The sequence below is a fragment of the Pimephales promelas genome, chromosome 14 (assembly GCF_988280905.1).
Source record: "Pimephales promelas chromosome 14, fPimPro1.hap1.1, whole genome shotgun sequence".
In the NCBI taxonomy this organism is placed as follows: domain Eukaryota; kingdom Metazoa; phylum Chordata; class Actinopteri; order Cypriniformes; family Leuciscidae; genus Pimephales; species Pimephales promelas.
Genome location: NC_142782.1, coordinates 34,133,418 through 34,150,598, shown reverse-complemented (window position 1 = coordinate 34,150,598; position 17,181 = coordinate 34,133,418). Strand labels below are relative to the sequence as shown.

The 17,181-nt window shown below is 34.3% G+C and overlaps 2 protein-coding genes across 3 annotated transcripts in view; one reads left to right on the top strand and one right to left on the bottom strand.

The window, feature by feature from the left end:
- The first annotated feature begins 229 nt into the window (after positions 1-229).
- Positions 230-4,744, top strand: LOC120489557 (uncharacterized). Its single transcript, XM_089119895.1, has 9 exons — positions 230-609; positions 712-798; positions 1,158-1,346; positions 1,540-1,671; positions 1,805-1,855; positions 2,046-2,168; positions 2,366-2,422; positions 2,521-2,609; positions 3,678-4,744. The coding sequence occupies exons 1-9, from the start codon at positions 549-551 to the stop codon at positions 3,780-3,782; spliced, it is 894 nt and encodes a 297-aa protein (XP_088976021.1). The 5' UTR covers positions 230-548; the 3' UTR covers positions 3,783-4,744.
- Positions 4,562-17,181, bottom strand: part of plat (plasminogen activator, tissue) — a 24,521-nt gene continuing 11,901 nt past the window's right edge. For both annotated transcript variants that reach the window (XM_039685718.2, XM_039685720.2), the window contains exons 6-15: positions 15,616-15,790; positions 15,333-15,424; positions 14,869-15,043; positions 12,780-12,865; positions 11,951-12,013; positions 10,382-10,589; positions 9,080-9,216; positions 7,896-8,036; positions 6,703-6,851; positions 4,562-5,479 (exon numbers count right to left, since the gene is read on the bottom strand). In XM_039685718.2, coding sequence (XP_039541652.2) covers positions 5,318-5,479; positions 6,703-6,851; positions 7,896-8,036; positions 9,080-9,216; positions 10,382-10,589; positions 11,951-12,013; positions 12,780-12,865; positions 14,869-15,043; positions 15,333-15,424; positions 15,616-15,790 — 1,388 coding nt within the window. In that variant the 3' untranslated portion in view covers positions 4,562-5,317. The remainder of the gene's footprint in view (positions 5,480-6,702; positions 6,852-7,895; positions 8,037-9,079; positions 9,217-10,381; positions 10,590-11,950; positions 12,014-12,779; positions 12,866-14,868; positions 15,044-15,332; positions 15,425-15,615; positions 15,791-17,181) is intronic.

The window sequence follows — 17,181 nt, the reverse complement described above, 5'->3', positions numbered from 1 at the left end:
TGATTCCAAAAAGTGTTCATAAAAAGAGTCATTGCTGTCAGAAGCATGAAATATTGTAGATATTGTAGATAAAAGGGATAGCATGCAATTTAATTAATTAATTAATTAATTAATTAAAACCAAAGTCAAGAGCCACGTACCCAACTAAATGGAACACTGGTCACCATGATGGTGACTTCATCTACTTTTATAAATCTACCATATGAAAGAAAAAGCTAAAGGGGTATAATAAGTGAACAAGTTGATGAGTTGTTTAATCATCCTCTGGCGAGATCATTGACTTTATTTGTAGTTAATCTAAGGCCACGTTTACACAATAGAGAAACTAATGACTACTCGAGTCAAGAGACACATTTGGTTCTTCCTCATTAGTTGACTCATTAGGAGCATATACCGGTTCATCTGGCATTTTAAATGCATCATAAAGCAATCCAGTATTTCAGGATCTATACTTGATTAGAAAAACTCTTGTATGCATCTGTCTCTGAAGAATATGTGGTTTGGACAGACATAAGGAGTGAAGAGGAGTCTGACACACACTGATCCTGATGGCTCCCGCTGTGATTCTCATCGGCTGTCTGCTGGCCACAATCAGCTGCGTAACCACAGGTAACGTTCACATCAGATGCACCGTTTCTATGTCCGTTTATGATATAGTTTTAATCTAAATGCTTCCGATTATTGAAACTAAACATTTCTTTTATTCCACAGCTCAAAGTACCTCATCTGCTCCCACCACCAATTCAAGTGGGCCTACCTCATCATCACCAACTACAACTACTGTTCATCCACCAGCATGTAAAAACCTGACTATTTAAACGTTATTTTACAATGCTAATTTTAAACTCTAATCTGCTCTACTGTACATCACATTCCTATACCTTTACGAATGTAGTTTACAAAAGTGTGCAATTTATTTCTGTTAGTGTGAAACATCCCAATACATGCACAGTAATATTTCCTTGCCTTCTTAAGAGGTGCAACTGCTTCTGACTTTAGACAGAGCTCTGTGGCTCTATACGGATCGGTTCATTAGCGAGAGATTTTCAGTTTCGTTAAGCAAATTTGCTCTAAAAATTGATATTGTATTTATTGAAAGATTAATTCTGAATGTTCTAAGACACAACAATGTTCATGACATGTAAATTTCTCTATAGCTACGAATGCCACAACTGCAAACCATCCATTCACCCCTGTAAACAACGCCACTGCAAACCCTCTATTGAACGCCACTGGAAACCCTCTATTGAATGCCACTGCAAACCCTCCAGTCAACGCCACTGCAAACCCTCTATTGAACGCCACTGCAAACCCTCTATTCAACACCTCTGCAACTACACCCAGAGGTATTTAATCCGTGTTTGTGTGTGTGTGAATGTGTAGGCCAAGTTTTACTATCACTGCTGCAACCAAAAAATTGTGGAAACTGTGATACAAACTGTGACACAAATGTGTGTGTGTGTGTGTCCGTTCCATCAAAGTGCCAGTTATTGTTGATTACATTTCATTTGTTTCACTATAATGATGTTTGTCTGACAGGTAGTTGTGCGGATCCAGATCTGTGCTGCTCTGGAAGAAATGATTCCTGTCACCGCTTGAACTGTTTTTGTGACGTTGCTTGCCTGAGAATTGGCGACTGCTGCCCTGATTTCAAACCCACCTGCCTCACAGGTACTCAGAAACATTCATACTTGGAAATCTGATTCATCTGTGCTGAAATCAAATCAAACAGCCACAGTAATCAGATACTACAAAAAATACTGCACATCTCACTAAAATCTTCATCTCTTTCCACCTTTTATAGTCAATAACAGCTCCAACGGCACTAAACCAAACGACACTTTGACACTGACAGGTATATTTTATACTTCTTTATTTCCTATAAATATTACTTATTATGTGATTCTGTATAAAAAAAAAAATCGTTTTCAGTGATTTTCCCCCACCACATTAAACAACCAGTTTTTGGGGATAAAACATAAATATGTATGATATGAAATAGTTCGTAATATGTTGGAGTGAACATGTCATGTGCACTTCTATAGGAAAGTGTTCACAGCCGACTCTGTGCTGCAGTGGCGTAGACTACAACTGTTTCAGAGGCTGTTTTTGTGACGAGGTCTGTAAACAGTTCAATGACTGCTGTCCCGACCTCAACAGCACCTGCAGTAAGAACTCACATACACCGATATAGAGATGTTTACACGTTGTTTAATGGGCTGATTTTAATCAAAAGCTCTCTATGAGCTGAATTATTCTGGTGTCATGTATTCATCGTCACTGTAATCAATATTGTATTTACTGCAAGATGATTTCTGAATCCTCTCAGATACAACATTCATGACATTTGCTACTTTCTCTACAGTTTTCAATAATACCTCAACTGCAGCTCCACCAGTCAACTCCACAGCTCCACCCACAGGTAGTTTGTTTGTGTCTGAACGTGTAAGTTTTACCATAACTGCTGCAACAGAGGCAGTGAAACCTGAAATCACTACTAAGTGTTTTGGTCTTATGCAGATGTTCTCATATTACTCACTAATCTGGACGTGGAGGTTTTGGCGGAGGAGTCGTCCACTGAAGAGGAGCGTCAGGCTGCACTGCGTCAGGTGAGAGGAGCATCCAGTTCACATACTTACACTACTACACCCTACATGTGCTAAAGTGTGCTGGGGATGAGAAAGTACTTCGTTTTAAGTATTTCAAACCAAAGTATGCTATTTTAATAAAATAAAAAGCATTATCGTCAAGCTAAATTAATCGCATCCAAAATAAAAGTTTGTGTTTACATAATATATGTGGGTGCACTGTGTATAATTATTTTGTGTGTATATATATATATATATATATATATGAAGAGTTCAGATGCAAAAGACTCTAAATGGCATTTGAAAATTTCTTCTAAAATGACTATTTTTATCAAGCTTGTATATTTAAGTTCAGTAATTTCACTTAAATGACATTTAATAGGTAATCTTCATTGCCATTTAAGTGAAATCACTGAACTTAAATATACAAGCTTGAGAAAAATGATCATTTTAGAAGAAAATTTCAAATGGCAATTAGACGCTTTTGCATCTGAACTCTTCATATATATATATATATATACATACACACACACACATGCATGTATATTTAAGAAAAAAATATTATTTATGAATAAAATATTTATATTTATATATAATATAAATTATACATATATAGTATATACATGAAAATATTTCTTAAATATATACAAGCATGTGTGTGTGTGTATATATATATATATATATATATATATATATATATATATATATATATATAAAATAATTTTACCCAGTGCACCCACATATATTATATAAACACAAACTTTTATTTTGGATGCGATTAATCGCGATTAATCGTTTGACTGGCCTACTTTTTAAACAAGTAAGCTGCAGTTGCAGCTTCATAATCGAGTTGATACTGTAGTTAACAGTTGTGCCATCACGTCCTTTAGGCCCCAAAGGGATTCTAATTAGCCGGAATGACATTTATAGTGTTTCCATTTTGTGCCTGATCAGAAATACTCTATTGCTTGTTGTTTTCCTGAACCATAAAATTACAAATTTTCCAAACGTACGTTTGGACGCAGCTTTATTGTGCTTTTCTTCTTTTGCACCTGCTGTTTTCTCACTTCCTGTCATCTTGTTTCTCAGGTTGGCGCTTTAGTGGAGAGTTACTTAAGACAGTATAATGACATCTACTCTTTTGAGGTCACGAGGATTGAGCCGGTATCATCATCATCATCACCATGTGATTGAGTCACAAATCAGCTGAGAGGATCAGATATGAATAAATCCTTATCAAAAGACTTATACATTAAAAATATTTTAAAAGCATTGTATTTGTGTCAATAAAACTATAAAAATCTAATTGTAAGGAATTTTGATTCAAATGATTTAAATATTCTTGTTCCTCCTTCATTTGCATAGACGGGAATCCTGCGGTTTTACTTTTCTTCTACAGTAATAAAACAAGATTAAAATCTTTCTTGTGTATTTCCTGGTCATCCAGTTGTCTGAGTGTTTCCTGCTGCTTTGTTCTGTAGATAATGGATATCTTTCACCGCCCTCTGCAACTATTTTTGTCTATTGAATATTCACTTTTGAAAAGTATGTAGGCTATTCAAGTTGTGACAAGTCTACATTTTATATACTCGAAGTTATTATGTACTCGTACTTACTATTTTAGATATTGCTCTGGCATCTACTGCTGCTATGCAACATAATAGGAAAACGACTGGTTCAAGATGGCGGCCGGATCCTTTGAATTTTCCTAGCAAAAATGTCCCGAGTCCTCATATATCAGTCTACGGGCTTTCATAGGAAGACGAGGAAGGTCTCATTCGAGTCACAGGCTGTTCCCACATTGGCAATAAAATATGGGTTTTTTTGTATGACTGTTATTTTGTAACTGTTTCTCGGTTATTCCTGAAATCACGAACCCATTATTCAGTACGACTAATCTTTCAAATTCAAACAATTATAGTGTGAATTCAGAAAAAACACTTGAATGATGAATTGTTACACAGAAGTCAAAGAACTGTTTCAATTTCGTGTTTTATAAAAAGTGAAAATGAAATAATAAAATAATGCACAAGCATTTCCTGTATAAAACAAACAAACAATAATTTAGCACTAGCTGCTCATGTTTATAAAAGTTTATAAAATAGTTAAATATTAACTTAATACGCGTCCCAACATCTAAAGTCAGTGTTTAAAAATATTAGGTCTGGTTTGATAAAGGCATTTTTCAGTCAAACATCCAGTTAACAAGGACCTGAAGTCGTATTAAATACAGTCAAATGAACTTATTTGGACACTGACCATGAAACAAACATCTCTCTGACCCAGCAGAAGTTTAGTGTTAAAAACCTGTACAATTATTACGATCTAACATCATCACTACGTAACATTCATAAGTGCCATCACTTGTCTCTTCACTATCTAAAAGCAAAGCAAAAGTGCTTCTAAATCTATTATTTTAAAATATGAAGTACTTTTAAAGGATCTCGTACATCAGTTTGCACTTTAGCACCCACAAGTCTTCATCATGTATTTTTCATGTCATCCTTTTGCAGAAGTTTCGCTTTGGAAGCTCAAATTTAAGGCCACATTGTTTGGTGTCTTTGGATTCAGATGTCACATGTCACATTCCCTCGTCCACCTCAAACTCAACTGGAGAGCGGTCTAGTCGATGTTGAGGTCGGCGAATGTGGAGACGTTTCCCCCATCACCACCTTACTTCCCGTACCCAACAGTCTCTGTGTTCTGTGCTGATGATGTTCGTTTGTGTCTCAGTTCGCTCTCGTCTTGCTGGAGATCCAGTTTAAGTATTTTGTGACGCGTGTGTAAACGCCGGGTGTGTCTTTCTTCCCGCAACCGTCTCCCCAGCTGATCAAACCCATCAGAGTCATTCTGCCGTTCTTCGGACACACGAGAGGACCACCAGAATCTCCCTAAAGAAAGACCCGGAGAAACTCATCAATCAACATGCACAAACATTTCACACCACACACAATGAACGAAATGACTCGAAAAAAGATTCGTTCATTTTGATGAACAGGAACATGCATCACAGAACAGAGCAAGGCGAGCATTTGTGCTTATAAAATTTTACGTTTTTTATTTATATTTGAAATGAGCTTGATAAGACCCTTATTCATCGTCTGGTGTCGTTTAAAGCCCTTTGAAGCTGCACTGAAACTCTCATTTGGTCCCCATTGAAGTCCATTATATGGAATGTTTTCATCAAAAACCTTAATTTCTTTTTGACTGAAGAAAGAAAGACATGGACATCTTGGATGGCATGGGGGTGAGTAAATTATCAGCAAAAGTTTTTTTTTAAAGTGAACTACTCCTTTAATGAGCGAGTCACTGAATCGTTCATTCAACCGATTCGTTCATTCAGCAACAAGGCAGACGCAAAACAGTGCTGTGGTTTTGTCTGGTTATTTGCATGGGCTAAATAGAGCAAAAACAGGCAGTATTGTGTCTAAAATTAAATCACTTAATATTAACTTATTAAATTTAAAACCAAGCGTTTATAATCATGATGGTTTTGGGAGAAAAATGGCACTCTTCGTGTGATATTGATTAACTATATTAACTGATATAAATATAAAACTCCGAGGTATTTTTGCCCCCATATCTTGAATATTGAGGGAATTCTAATATTGAGTAAATCACGCAGTGAAAAAGTGCACTCTTTACACATATTAACGAATATAAACAAATATTTTCAATAATAACATTGTGCACACAACATCGTTTTTTAAAAAAAGTTGCATAAATACGCCGTCGAGCGCCATCATAACTCTGCCAAACTTAGCACTCATGTGATGTTTAGCATTTTCTGGCGCATAATGTGACGTTTGAAAACCTAAAACCCCGTTTCTCCCAGTTGACACGGCAAGACATAACCAGCGTTTTTTGGCCGGAGTTTTTGGAAATAATCATTTTCGGTGATAAAAACGGGGTTTTAGTGTAAATGAGAGGCTGAAATATAAAATATCTGCATGTAAACGGGGCATAAAGCTAATGTGTGTTTTTTGTAAAGTGAGGGAAGTAACTGATAACGTCAGATCGCACATTATTAAAACAACAACCACAAGATTATCGTAGACCATATACAGTATACTGGACGCTGGTAATAAGTAGCATGTGCCGAGTGAGGCGTTACCTTGCAGGCGTCGTCCAGGCCGCGCGTGTCTCCGGCACACAGCATGTTGGAGGTGACCAGACGACCGGACAGCTTCTCCGGCACACACTGATCCTGCGGCCACAACCGCACCATACCACGCTTAATTCTCTCAGAGTAAAACGGAGAAACTGAACCACAGAAGGAAGAGGACAATTATTATACAACTCAGTCACAAAGCATCTGAAATATATAAAAATCACTACACACACAGTACTACGACTATATGTGACGTAATAGTGAGACAAAATCCAAAATACAAAGTCGTTTTCTGAGCTTTTCTGAGGTTTCAATCGCTGTTTTTTACAAACAAGGAAGTTTTGAGTTCTGAATCTTACAGGATATTTTTTATAGTACAATGATCTCTTATTTCTCAATTCATGACCCTTTTAATGCATTAACTAACATGGACTAACAATGAACATTTGTTACCATTTTATCAATCTTTGTTAGCGTTAGGTTAAGAAAATACATTCATGTCAGCTCAGGTCCATTAATAATACAGTAGTGGCCAAAAGTGACGTCCGGAGGGGATATTTTTTTTAAATGACTCTACATGTTAGATTAAACCACTAAAATATAAGAAAAAAACATTTTATATTTTTTGTGAGGGAAGAACAAAACATTAAAATTTACTTGGCAAACTAAGCAAAAAAAAAAATTCCGTTATTAATATTTCATTGGTTCTCTCGTTTTTGCATGTTCATAATTTCTTTGTATGACAGCCTGGCAAAAACAATGTCCCACAATTTGTCATGTTTCAATGCATTATTATCACAAATAAAACAATCCACTCCAAGCACAACTACAAAATATGATTACACAATCAAATTTGACAGATTTTTAATAATATTTGAGTAAAAGATGAAGATTTCCAAGGCCGGACATCACTTTTGGCCACTACTGTGCTCAATAATATATTGAAATAAACATTAACTAGGATTAATGCTAGCATTTTACAGTTCTATTGTAGTTAAATCTGCCAGTGAATTAAGACAAAATACACTTGTTTTAAAGACCCAATCTATGACCACAAGTGGTAATATTTTATAGAGTCCTGCTTCATGCAATTTTTTTTTTTAAGGATTTTTAGATGAACAAGAAGACCAATTTAAAATGCATTATTAATAAGTTCTGCAACTGTGTCAGACAGTAATGCTGGTAATGAATCTTACACTCTTCCTCCTTCCCGTATCCAGAGATCTCGCACTCTGTCCAATCCGGTAAAACCAAGTTGGTTTCTGGTAAACACGCCGGCAGGACTTCAGGAGAGTGGATCGCACAGATGCCGGACTCGCTCTTCAACTTCAGCAGAGCTAAAGACACAAAGTCAAATAATATAAATATAAATAATATAATAATATAAATACTGAAATGATGATTAAAAAATTCATGATATGATCGTTTCTTATATTCTACTGTTGCAAAGCATGTCAGAGAAATAAAAAATACTATTACCAAAACTTTTTAGAATTAGACAATAGATTAAAAAAAGTCAAAAATATTATATTTCTATTCCAAATAAATGCTGTTTTTTTTTGTTTTTTTTTTTACTTTCTATTCATTAAAGAATCCTGAAAAATAAAATGTATCACGGTTTCCACAAACATATGAACTGTTTTCCACATTGATAATAATCCTAAATGTTTCTTGATCATCAGATCCTCATATTAGAGTGATTTCTGAAGGATCATGTGACACTGAAGACTGGAATAATGATGCTGAAAATCACAGGAATAAATGACACTTTACTATATACTCACATAGAGAACAGTTATTTAAAATTGCAATAATATTTCACAATATTTTTGAGTAAATAAATGCAGCCTTGGTGAGCAGAAGAGACTTCTTTCAACAATGTTTTAAGAATCCTACCGAACGGTGTATAAATACAAATATATAAAATCTAGGGCTGTCAAACGATTAATCGCGATTAATCGCATCCAAAATAAAAGTTTGTGTTTAACTAATATATGTGGGTGCACTGTGTATAATTATTTTATATATATAAATACACACACATGCTTGTATATATTTAAGAAATATTTTCATGCAAATACTTGTATATAGATTTATATATAATTTATATTATACATAAATATAAATAATATTTTTTTCTTAAATAATTATACACAGTGCACCCACATATATTATGTAAACACAAACTTTTATTTTGGATGCGATTAATCGCGATTAATCGTTTGACGGCCCTAATAAAATCATAAAGTTAAATATGTATAAAAATATAATAAATTGATCACTTGATGGGTCTGACATCATGAGGTTTATTAAATCAGTCTAAAAACTGTTGAAATGTGCGCAGTGACACCAGCTGACGATGAGAATGAGAATGTCTCACCGATATCATTGTCGTACGTCTCGTCGTCGTACTGCTCGTGGATCCAGTATTTCTCCACGTCGAAGATCTGCTCGCTGCTGGAGTTCTGGAGCCGGAAGGTTCGACCCAGAATCACTCGAAGACGCTTCTCATCAAACCTGAACACACACCACAGAAATCAAGCGAGAACTACACGATGTCAAAATTCATTGAATTTTCAGAAAAATATTGAAATGAATTTAAGCAAAATACAGGCTTATCTGCAGGGTTTTTAAATCAAATTGAAGGTTTTCACTTTGGGCCAATTGAAAAATTTAGAGTTGGGGAGGTTAGAAAAAAATGTTTTAAAGTGTACTGATTTCAGCCTTTAAACCATAAAAAAATATGTTTCTTTAAAATATGAGTATGTATAATATTCTAGATACCTTTTTTGAATGTGCATTAGCTTCTTAACCACCAGTTAACAACATTTATCACACAGATATGGGTCTATTTTCACACTGGTCTGAACAAAAAACAGTTTTAGTACTAAACTAATTTAAAGACTATTTAAGGACCCGCTGACACACTTTTCAGATCCAAATTTCTGTAAGGCATTAAATAATTCCAAATGCTGATTCAGATAAATGTTTTTGGACGTGTGTTATAAACAATAATGGCGAATAATCAGTATATTTCTATTAGAAACGCATCCGGCTGACTGCATGAATGATTTGATTCTTGAGGTCATGACATTAGTGAATTAAAATATTCTGTACATTGTAGTTATTTTTATTAAGAAAACGTGTTTTTATTTAGTTTTCTTTCTCTCTATAAAGTTGTGTAAGGGGTGTATGTCCAATAGTGTGTATTCATGCCTTCATTTGCTAGGCTTGGTCTTTGTTTTCAATTTCATATATAGTTTTTTATGTTTTTATATATGCATTCATTTGTAACAGCAGGTTAAATGCATTATATAATAGAGTGTTTTATTGTTGATTTTGTAAGGTGACCTCGAGTGTTGAGACCATTTTTTTACCTATTTTTTACGCCTATAAAATAAAATGCATTATTATTATTATGTATGTTTTATTGTTTTTAGTTTTAACTGTGAAGCACTTTGGGGAACAATATGGCCATTAAATGTGCTATATAAATAAATAAAAGTTGAAATTGAAGTTGAAAATCACTTGACAGCAGGTTGAGTGGACCCACAGACCTCTGCTGGAGGCAGTGACACACACACACACACACACACACACACACACACACACCTCTGCTGGAAGCAGTGACACACACACACACACACCTCTGCTGGAGGCAGTGACACACACACACACACACCTCTGCTGGAAGCAGTGCGCAGCGGAGAGGATCCAGCAGGAGTCGATGAGGACGCCTCCACACAGAAAGTTGTGTGACTGAGCGCGAGGGAGATAGACGGTGATGGCGGCCTGCCACGGCTGCTCGCGGATATCACTGACCTGACCGCCACGGATCCTGAACATCGGCAGAGAGTTTGAAGGAGCTTCGAGGCGCTGACCGCAGGAACCTGAGCGGGACAGTGTGGGAAAACTCTTAGGACACACAAAACACCGCTGTCTTTACACTCAGTCGTTTACTAGAGTTGGTTTCTACGGAGGCGTATTGCATTCACTCGTAGAAAAAAAATCTACTCTGTTTTTCTGAATTAACAAGTTAATTCTCTCAGAATTACGAGATCATTTTTCATGGAAAAAAGTTTTTTGCTCTGTTTTTCAGAAAAATTAATTCGTTAATTCAGAAAAACGGAGCAAAACCTTTTTTCTCATGAAAAATTAACTCATTAATTCAGAAAAACGGAGCAAAAACTTTTTTCTCATGAAAAATTAACTCATTAATTCAGAAAAACAGAGCAAATTTTTTTCTCATGAAAAATTAACTCATTAATTCAGAAAAACAGAGCAAAAACTTTTTTCTCATGAAAAATTAACTCATTAATTCAGAAAAACAGAGCAAAAAAAATTTTTCTCATGAAAAATTAACTCATTAATTCAGAAAAACAGAGCAAAAAATTTTTTTCTCATGAAAAATTAACTCATTAATTCAGAAAAACAGAGCAAAAAAATTCCATGAAAAATTAACTCATTAATTCAGAAAAACAGAGCAAAAACTTTTTTCACTTGAAAAATTAACTCATTAATTCAGAAAAACAGAGCAAAATTTTTTTTTTCACTTAAAAAAATTAACTCATTAATTCAGAAAAACAGAGCAAAAATTTTTTTTTCTCATGAAAAATTAACTCATTAATTCAGAAAAACAGAGTAGATTTTTTTTCTTCAAGTGAATGCAATACGCGGGCAATGCCGTATTTAAACGTGCATGATGTCTCTCTTCTGTGTGCGCGAGAAAAATGCATTCATTCATGTTGCCAGATCTTGCTAAGGAACAAACAAGAACAATCTCATAATAAAACTAAATTAATTCAAAAATTAATCCTTAAATTATTACATTGTTTACATTTTTAGCTAACTGTGATTACGTGCATTTACAAGTACATAGCTTAGCCAGTCTCCTCTGATAACAGATCGTTCTCTAAATTATAATGCGGACTCTTTTGCATTTTCAGTAAAGCTGCTTCGAAATGATGTGAAAAGCGCTATACAAATAAACGTGAATTGAATTGAAAAGACGAAAATATCGTGACCCACAGGCTTGATCGTTTTAAGCCCCAAAACGCTTAAAATAAGTGGACATGGCAACACTTCAAGAGAGCGCTGTGTGAAGAAGCCTTACAAACATTAAGCTCAGGGGCGAGATGTGCTCTGTACACACAAAATAAATGTTTTGACAGTCAAATACAACCCAGGAGACCCTAATGCACTGGATTTCTTTATAAAACTCTATTTGTTGAGTTATCTTTCACCGTCTCACCTTGATTGTTGGTGGTTGCAGGGGCTCGTGGGCCGAGTGTGGTGATCGACGGCACTTTCCTCGCTGTGGAGGAACACACACATGTTTCAAAAAACATGGAGTGAACAGAGCTCTCAGACAACAGCACTTCGACTCTTTCAAGGTGATGATGCACAGGGCAACATTTTGAGCAATGTCGCTGGGCAATCTTGCCGAGCGATTGAAAATGGGCAATACATTTCTATCTGGATACCCTGTGTCTCATCAGGTAGTCAAAAATATTACAAACTTTCATTGCATACACATAGGATTCTACGAAAGGAATCCAGTCAAATTAATATAAATAAATAAATAATAATAATAAAAATAATAATAAATAAATAATAATAATTATTGTTGTTATTAGTAGTAACATTTTTATTTATATTGTTTATTGTTTTAACTCTAAATATACAAATTAAGACAGAAATATATTGCTGTTATAAAGTGCAATTGTCCTGTAAAATAAAATTAATAATTAAAATACATTTTATATACACTACAAGTTACACTAGTAATATTTATGAGCTTTAAACACTTAAAAGCCACAAGGATATTCAAAATTATACAAATGCAAAACGTTATATATCTTAATTTGAATAATTCATTTAAATTAACTTAATTTGAATTTGAAATATCTTAATTTGTGTTCTGAAGATACGGGGTTGAACAACATGAGGGAGAGTAATTACTGACAGAGTTTTCATTTTTGGGTGTGCTATCCCTTTAAGACAAAACACTGAAGCGCATCTGTTCGTCATGTGCATAGATCAGGCTCTACTGTACAGATCAGATGTGACTGCAGACTTACGGCACTTGGGGACGTCACAGAGCTCCCAGGTCAACCTAGAGCCCTTATACACGTGACACCAGGGGCCGAGGTCACCGTCCGGGTTCCTGCGTGTGAAAGAGAGTTTGAGTGTGAGTTTGAGCAGTGTTTTTACCACACTTAAAGCTTCTGAAGAGTTGTTATTGGGCATAGAAACCATTCAAACATGGCTAAACCAATGCAACTCTTGTTAAAAAAAAAATACTGTGATTAGTTCATGATACAGTAATAGTAGATTAACATACAGGTGAAACTCGGAAAATTAGAATATGGTGCAAAAAAGTTCATTTATTTCAGTATTTCAACTTAAAAGGTGAAACTAATATATTATATACACTCTTAGAAGGTTCTATCAGCGCTGCGTATTTGGAACCCCTAAAAGGTTCTATACACTCTTAAAAAAAGGGTTCCTCTGGGTTCTATATAGAACCCTGGGGTTCCGTACTTGTCCAATAGAACCTTTTGCCAAAAAAATGGTTCTATATAGAACCATTTTGGAGTTCCATATATGAAGCGGGGGATGGAACCATTTCTGGTTCTAAATAGAACCATTTCTTCTAAGAGTGTAGACTCATTACATGCAAAGTGAGATATTTCAAGCCTTTATTTGTTATAATTTTGATGATTATGGCTTAAACCCCAAATTCAAAATTAGAATATTGTGAAAAGGTTTTCATATCTGTAAGTCATAATCATCACAATTATAACAAATAAAGGCTTGAAATATCTCACTTTGCATGTAATGAGTCTAGTCTATTTAATATATTAGTTTCACCTTTTAAATAGAATTACTGAAATAAATGAACTTTTGCTCGATATTTTAATTTTTCGAGTTTCACTTGTACAGTATAATACTATGGTTCTAAATGACTCCTATGTCAGCGTATTTGCGATACTCCTATTCTAAATGTATTACTAATAAGAGTAATCATAATAAACAAGTCATCCAAGTAGAATAGGAACGATTGGCCTAATCAACTATAAAACATATTTCAACATTTGTATCGTCGAATATTGATTTGATCTTGTGGGACTGAACTGAATGATTAGTTACAAAGGATTGCTTTTGATTATCACATCATTAAATTTGGTGTTTTTATGCAAAAATACTTTCATTATAGGTACGTTATATTTACATTACTTGCTGCTTGAACTTCCTGTTTGTTTGTTTGTTTGTTTGTTTGTTTGTTTGTTTGTTATTTAAAGAGGTTTATTAGATGTAAAAATAAATTTAAAAAAAGTTTTTAAAAAGTTGTGTGCAAGTTTTAGGTAATTACAATCAATCCTGTCATGTGTAATACATGCAACATGAAACTAGGTCAATGGGAGCTCAATGTGCATATTACATGTATGAGGCAACTACTTAAAGGAGTAGTTCACTTTTAAAAAAACTTTTGCTGATAAATTACTCCAAGATGTCCATGTCTTTCTTTCTTCAGTTGAAAAGAAATTAAGGTTTTTGACGAAAACATTCCAGGATTTTCTCCATATAATGGACTTCAATGGGGTCCAAACGGTTCAAGGTCCAAAAGACCATGAATAAGGGTCTTATCAAGCGAAACGATCGCTCATTTAAAAAAAAAAGAAAGTGAACAAATCTTTTCCAGAGTCAACTCGTTCATTTCATTCGTTGAATGAACCAAATGACAAAAAAAAAAAAGATTCGTTCATTTTGATGAACGAGTTCGAACAGGAGACTTACGAACGCGCATCACAGAACAGAGCAAGGCGACCATTTATGCTTATAAAACTTAAACTTTTTAATTTATTTTTAAAATGGCCGCTCGTTTCGCTTGATAAGACCCTTATTCATCGTCTGGTGTCGTTTAAAGCCCTTTGAAGCTGCACTGAAACTCTCATTTGGACCTTGAACCGTTTGGACCCCATTGAAGTCCATTATATGGAGAAAAATCCTGGAATGTTTTCATCAAAAACCTTCATTTCTTTTTGACTGAAGAAAGAAAGACATGGACATCTTGGATGACATGGGGGCGAGTAAATTATCAGCAAACGTTTTTTTTAAAAGTGAACTACTCCTTTCTGTTTTAGCTGAGCTTGTAATTGTTGGCACCTGCAGAAGTTGTGGCTGCCGATGCCCATGTCTCTGGCGTCGGATCTCCACGCGCTGTAGATCTTATGAGACGCAGCGTACGAATCCCACGGCACACACTTCAGACCACTGCGTGTGACGGCCTTCGTCCCTCGGTAGGACTGTCCCGATCCCCGAGCGCACTCTAGATACGGGTCTGACGCCACAACAAGTCAAGACAAGGCACATTTAACTATACAGCGCTTTTGAGAGAACAGGAAAATAATGCAGAGTTTGTTTCTAGAAGAAAATAGCACCACAGTCCAGCTTATAAAGTACAGAAATGGCTAATTTTTGTTGTAAAAAAGTTATTTAGTTAATTTAGTTATATATATTTATTTATCTGGAGAAAACAGTGATGTCATTGTCCCTTTGAATGCAGGCGGATCAATAATATTGTTGAATACAGCACACGACATTAGTACACACTATATGTGTGTGTGTACCTATGATGCAGGTCGGAACGGAGCAGAACTCCCATGTGATCTGAGCCTTTTTATACACATAACACCAGGGTTTAGTGTCTCCGTCTGGATTCCTGAGGACGAAAACACTGTTATTACTCACCCAAACACAACGCAGCTAAACGCAATACGTCATTGTTTTTAGTTTTTGATTTAAAAGCATGCGGACATTGATTTGCAATGTGCACAGAAAAGCAAAATAAGATATTTGACGAATAACTCCATGCAGAGTGGAGTGTGTGTGTGTGTGTGTGTGTGTGTGTACCTGCAGTGGTTGTGGTTTCCCAGTCCCAGTGTGTTTGCCTCCACTCTCCGGGCTGTGAATTTCTTTCCTCGGAGCGAGCTGGAGTTCCAGTTAACACACTCCAGTCCTGACGAGCTCATGCTCCAGGTGCCACGGTAACCTGACCCCTGACCCCTGAAACATCGCTCACCTGTGTCTAAACACACGGAAGAACAAACGTACAAACGTCTGAGCAAACTGTGGTCTGTCAACTTACAAAACTCTAATAAAGAAGAGCGTTTAGTTAAACTGCATGCCTTTATCTTTACATCAACACATTTTGATTAAACCATCAGTTCAACGTACACTTAAACGTATGTAGATGTAGCTAGCGCTAACGTTAAACAGAATGACTCTATTGATTTTAAGAAATATCTCTTCATATGACTAGCACATACTTTAACAATATCAAATGTACAAGATCAAAATGTGTTTATTGATGTTTTACACAGATATAAATTCAGCTTATATTCCATAAGGTCCGTAAAGAATCTATTAGTTAACTAACAATACACAGTAAGTTAAACTAGTTATTATCTAGTTTCACTAGTAACTAACAATGCTAAAAAAATAGTCAATTTTACTAGCAAATAACAATACTAGAAACATTAAACTGTACTAATTGTTCTAGAAACTAATAATACTAAAAATAGTATGTTATACTAGTAAAGTATCTTTATTATAATCTTTAATATAAAATATTAAAATATAAAATTAAAAATATATAAAATATTAATTATAATTATAATTAAAATATATTTTTTGTACTAGTAACTAACAATATTTAAAAATACTAATTTATATAGTTATACTAATTGTACTAGCAAATTATAATACTACAAATAAAAATAGTAAGTTATACTAATTGTGCTAGCAAGTAATAAATCAGAAATACTAAGTTATACTAGTTATAATATTTTTACTATAAACAGTAAGTTATACTACTTATAATAATTTACTAGAAACAGTAAGTTATACTAGTTATAATAATGTTACTAGAAACAGTAAGTTATACTAGTTATAATAATTTTACTAGAAACAGTAAGTTATACTAGTTATAATAATTTTACTAGAAACAGTAAGTTATACTAGTTATAATAATTTTACTAGAAACAGTAAGTTATACTAGTTATAATAATTTTACTAGAAACAGTAAGTTATACTAGTTATAATAATGTTACTAGTAAGTTATACTAGTTATAATAATTTTACTAGTAACTAACAATACAAAAATAGTAAGTTATACTAATTGTACTAGCAAGTAATAAATCAAAAATAGTACGTTATACTAGTTATGCTAGTTGTACTAGCAAATAATACTACTAAAATAGTAATTTATACTAGTTATACAAATTTAACTAGAAACTAACAATACTAGAAACAGTAAGTTATACTACTTATAATAATTTACTAGAAACAGTAAGTTATACTAGTTATAATAATTTTACTAGAAACAGTAAGTTATACTACAGTAGTTATAATAATTTTACTAGTAACTAATAATACAAAAAGTAGTAAGTTATACTAATTGTACTAGTAAGTAATAAA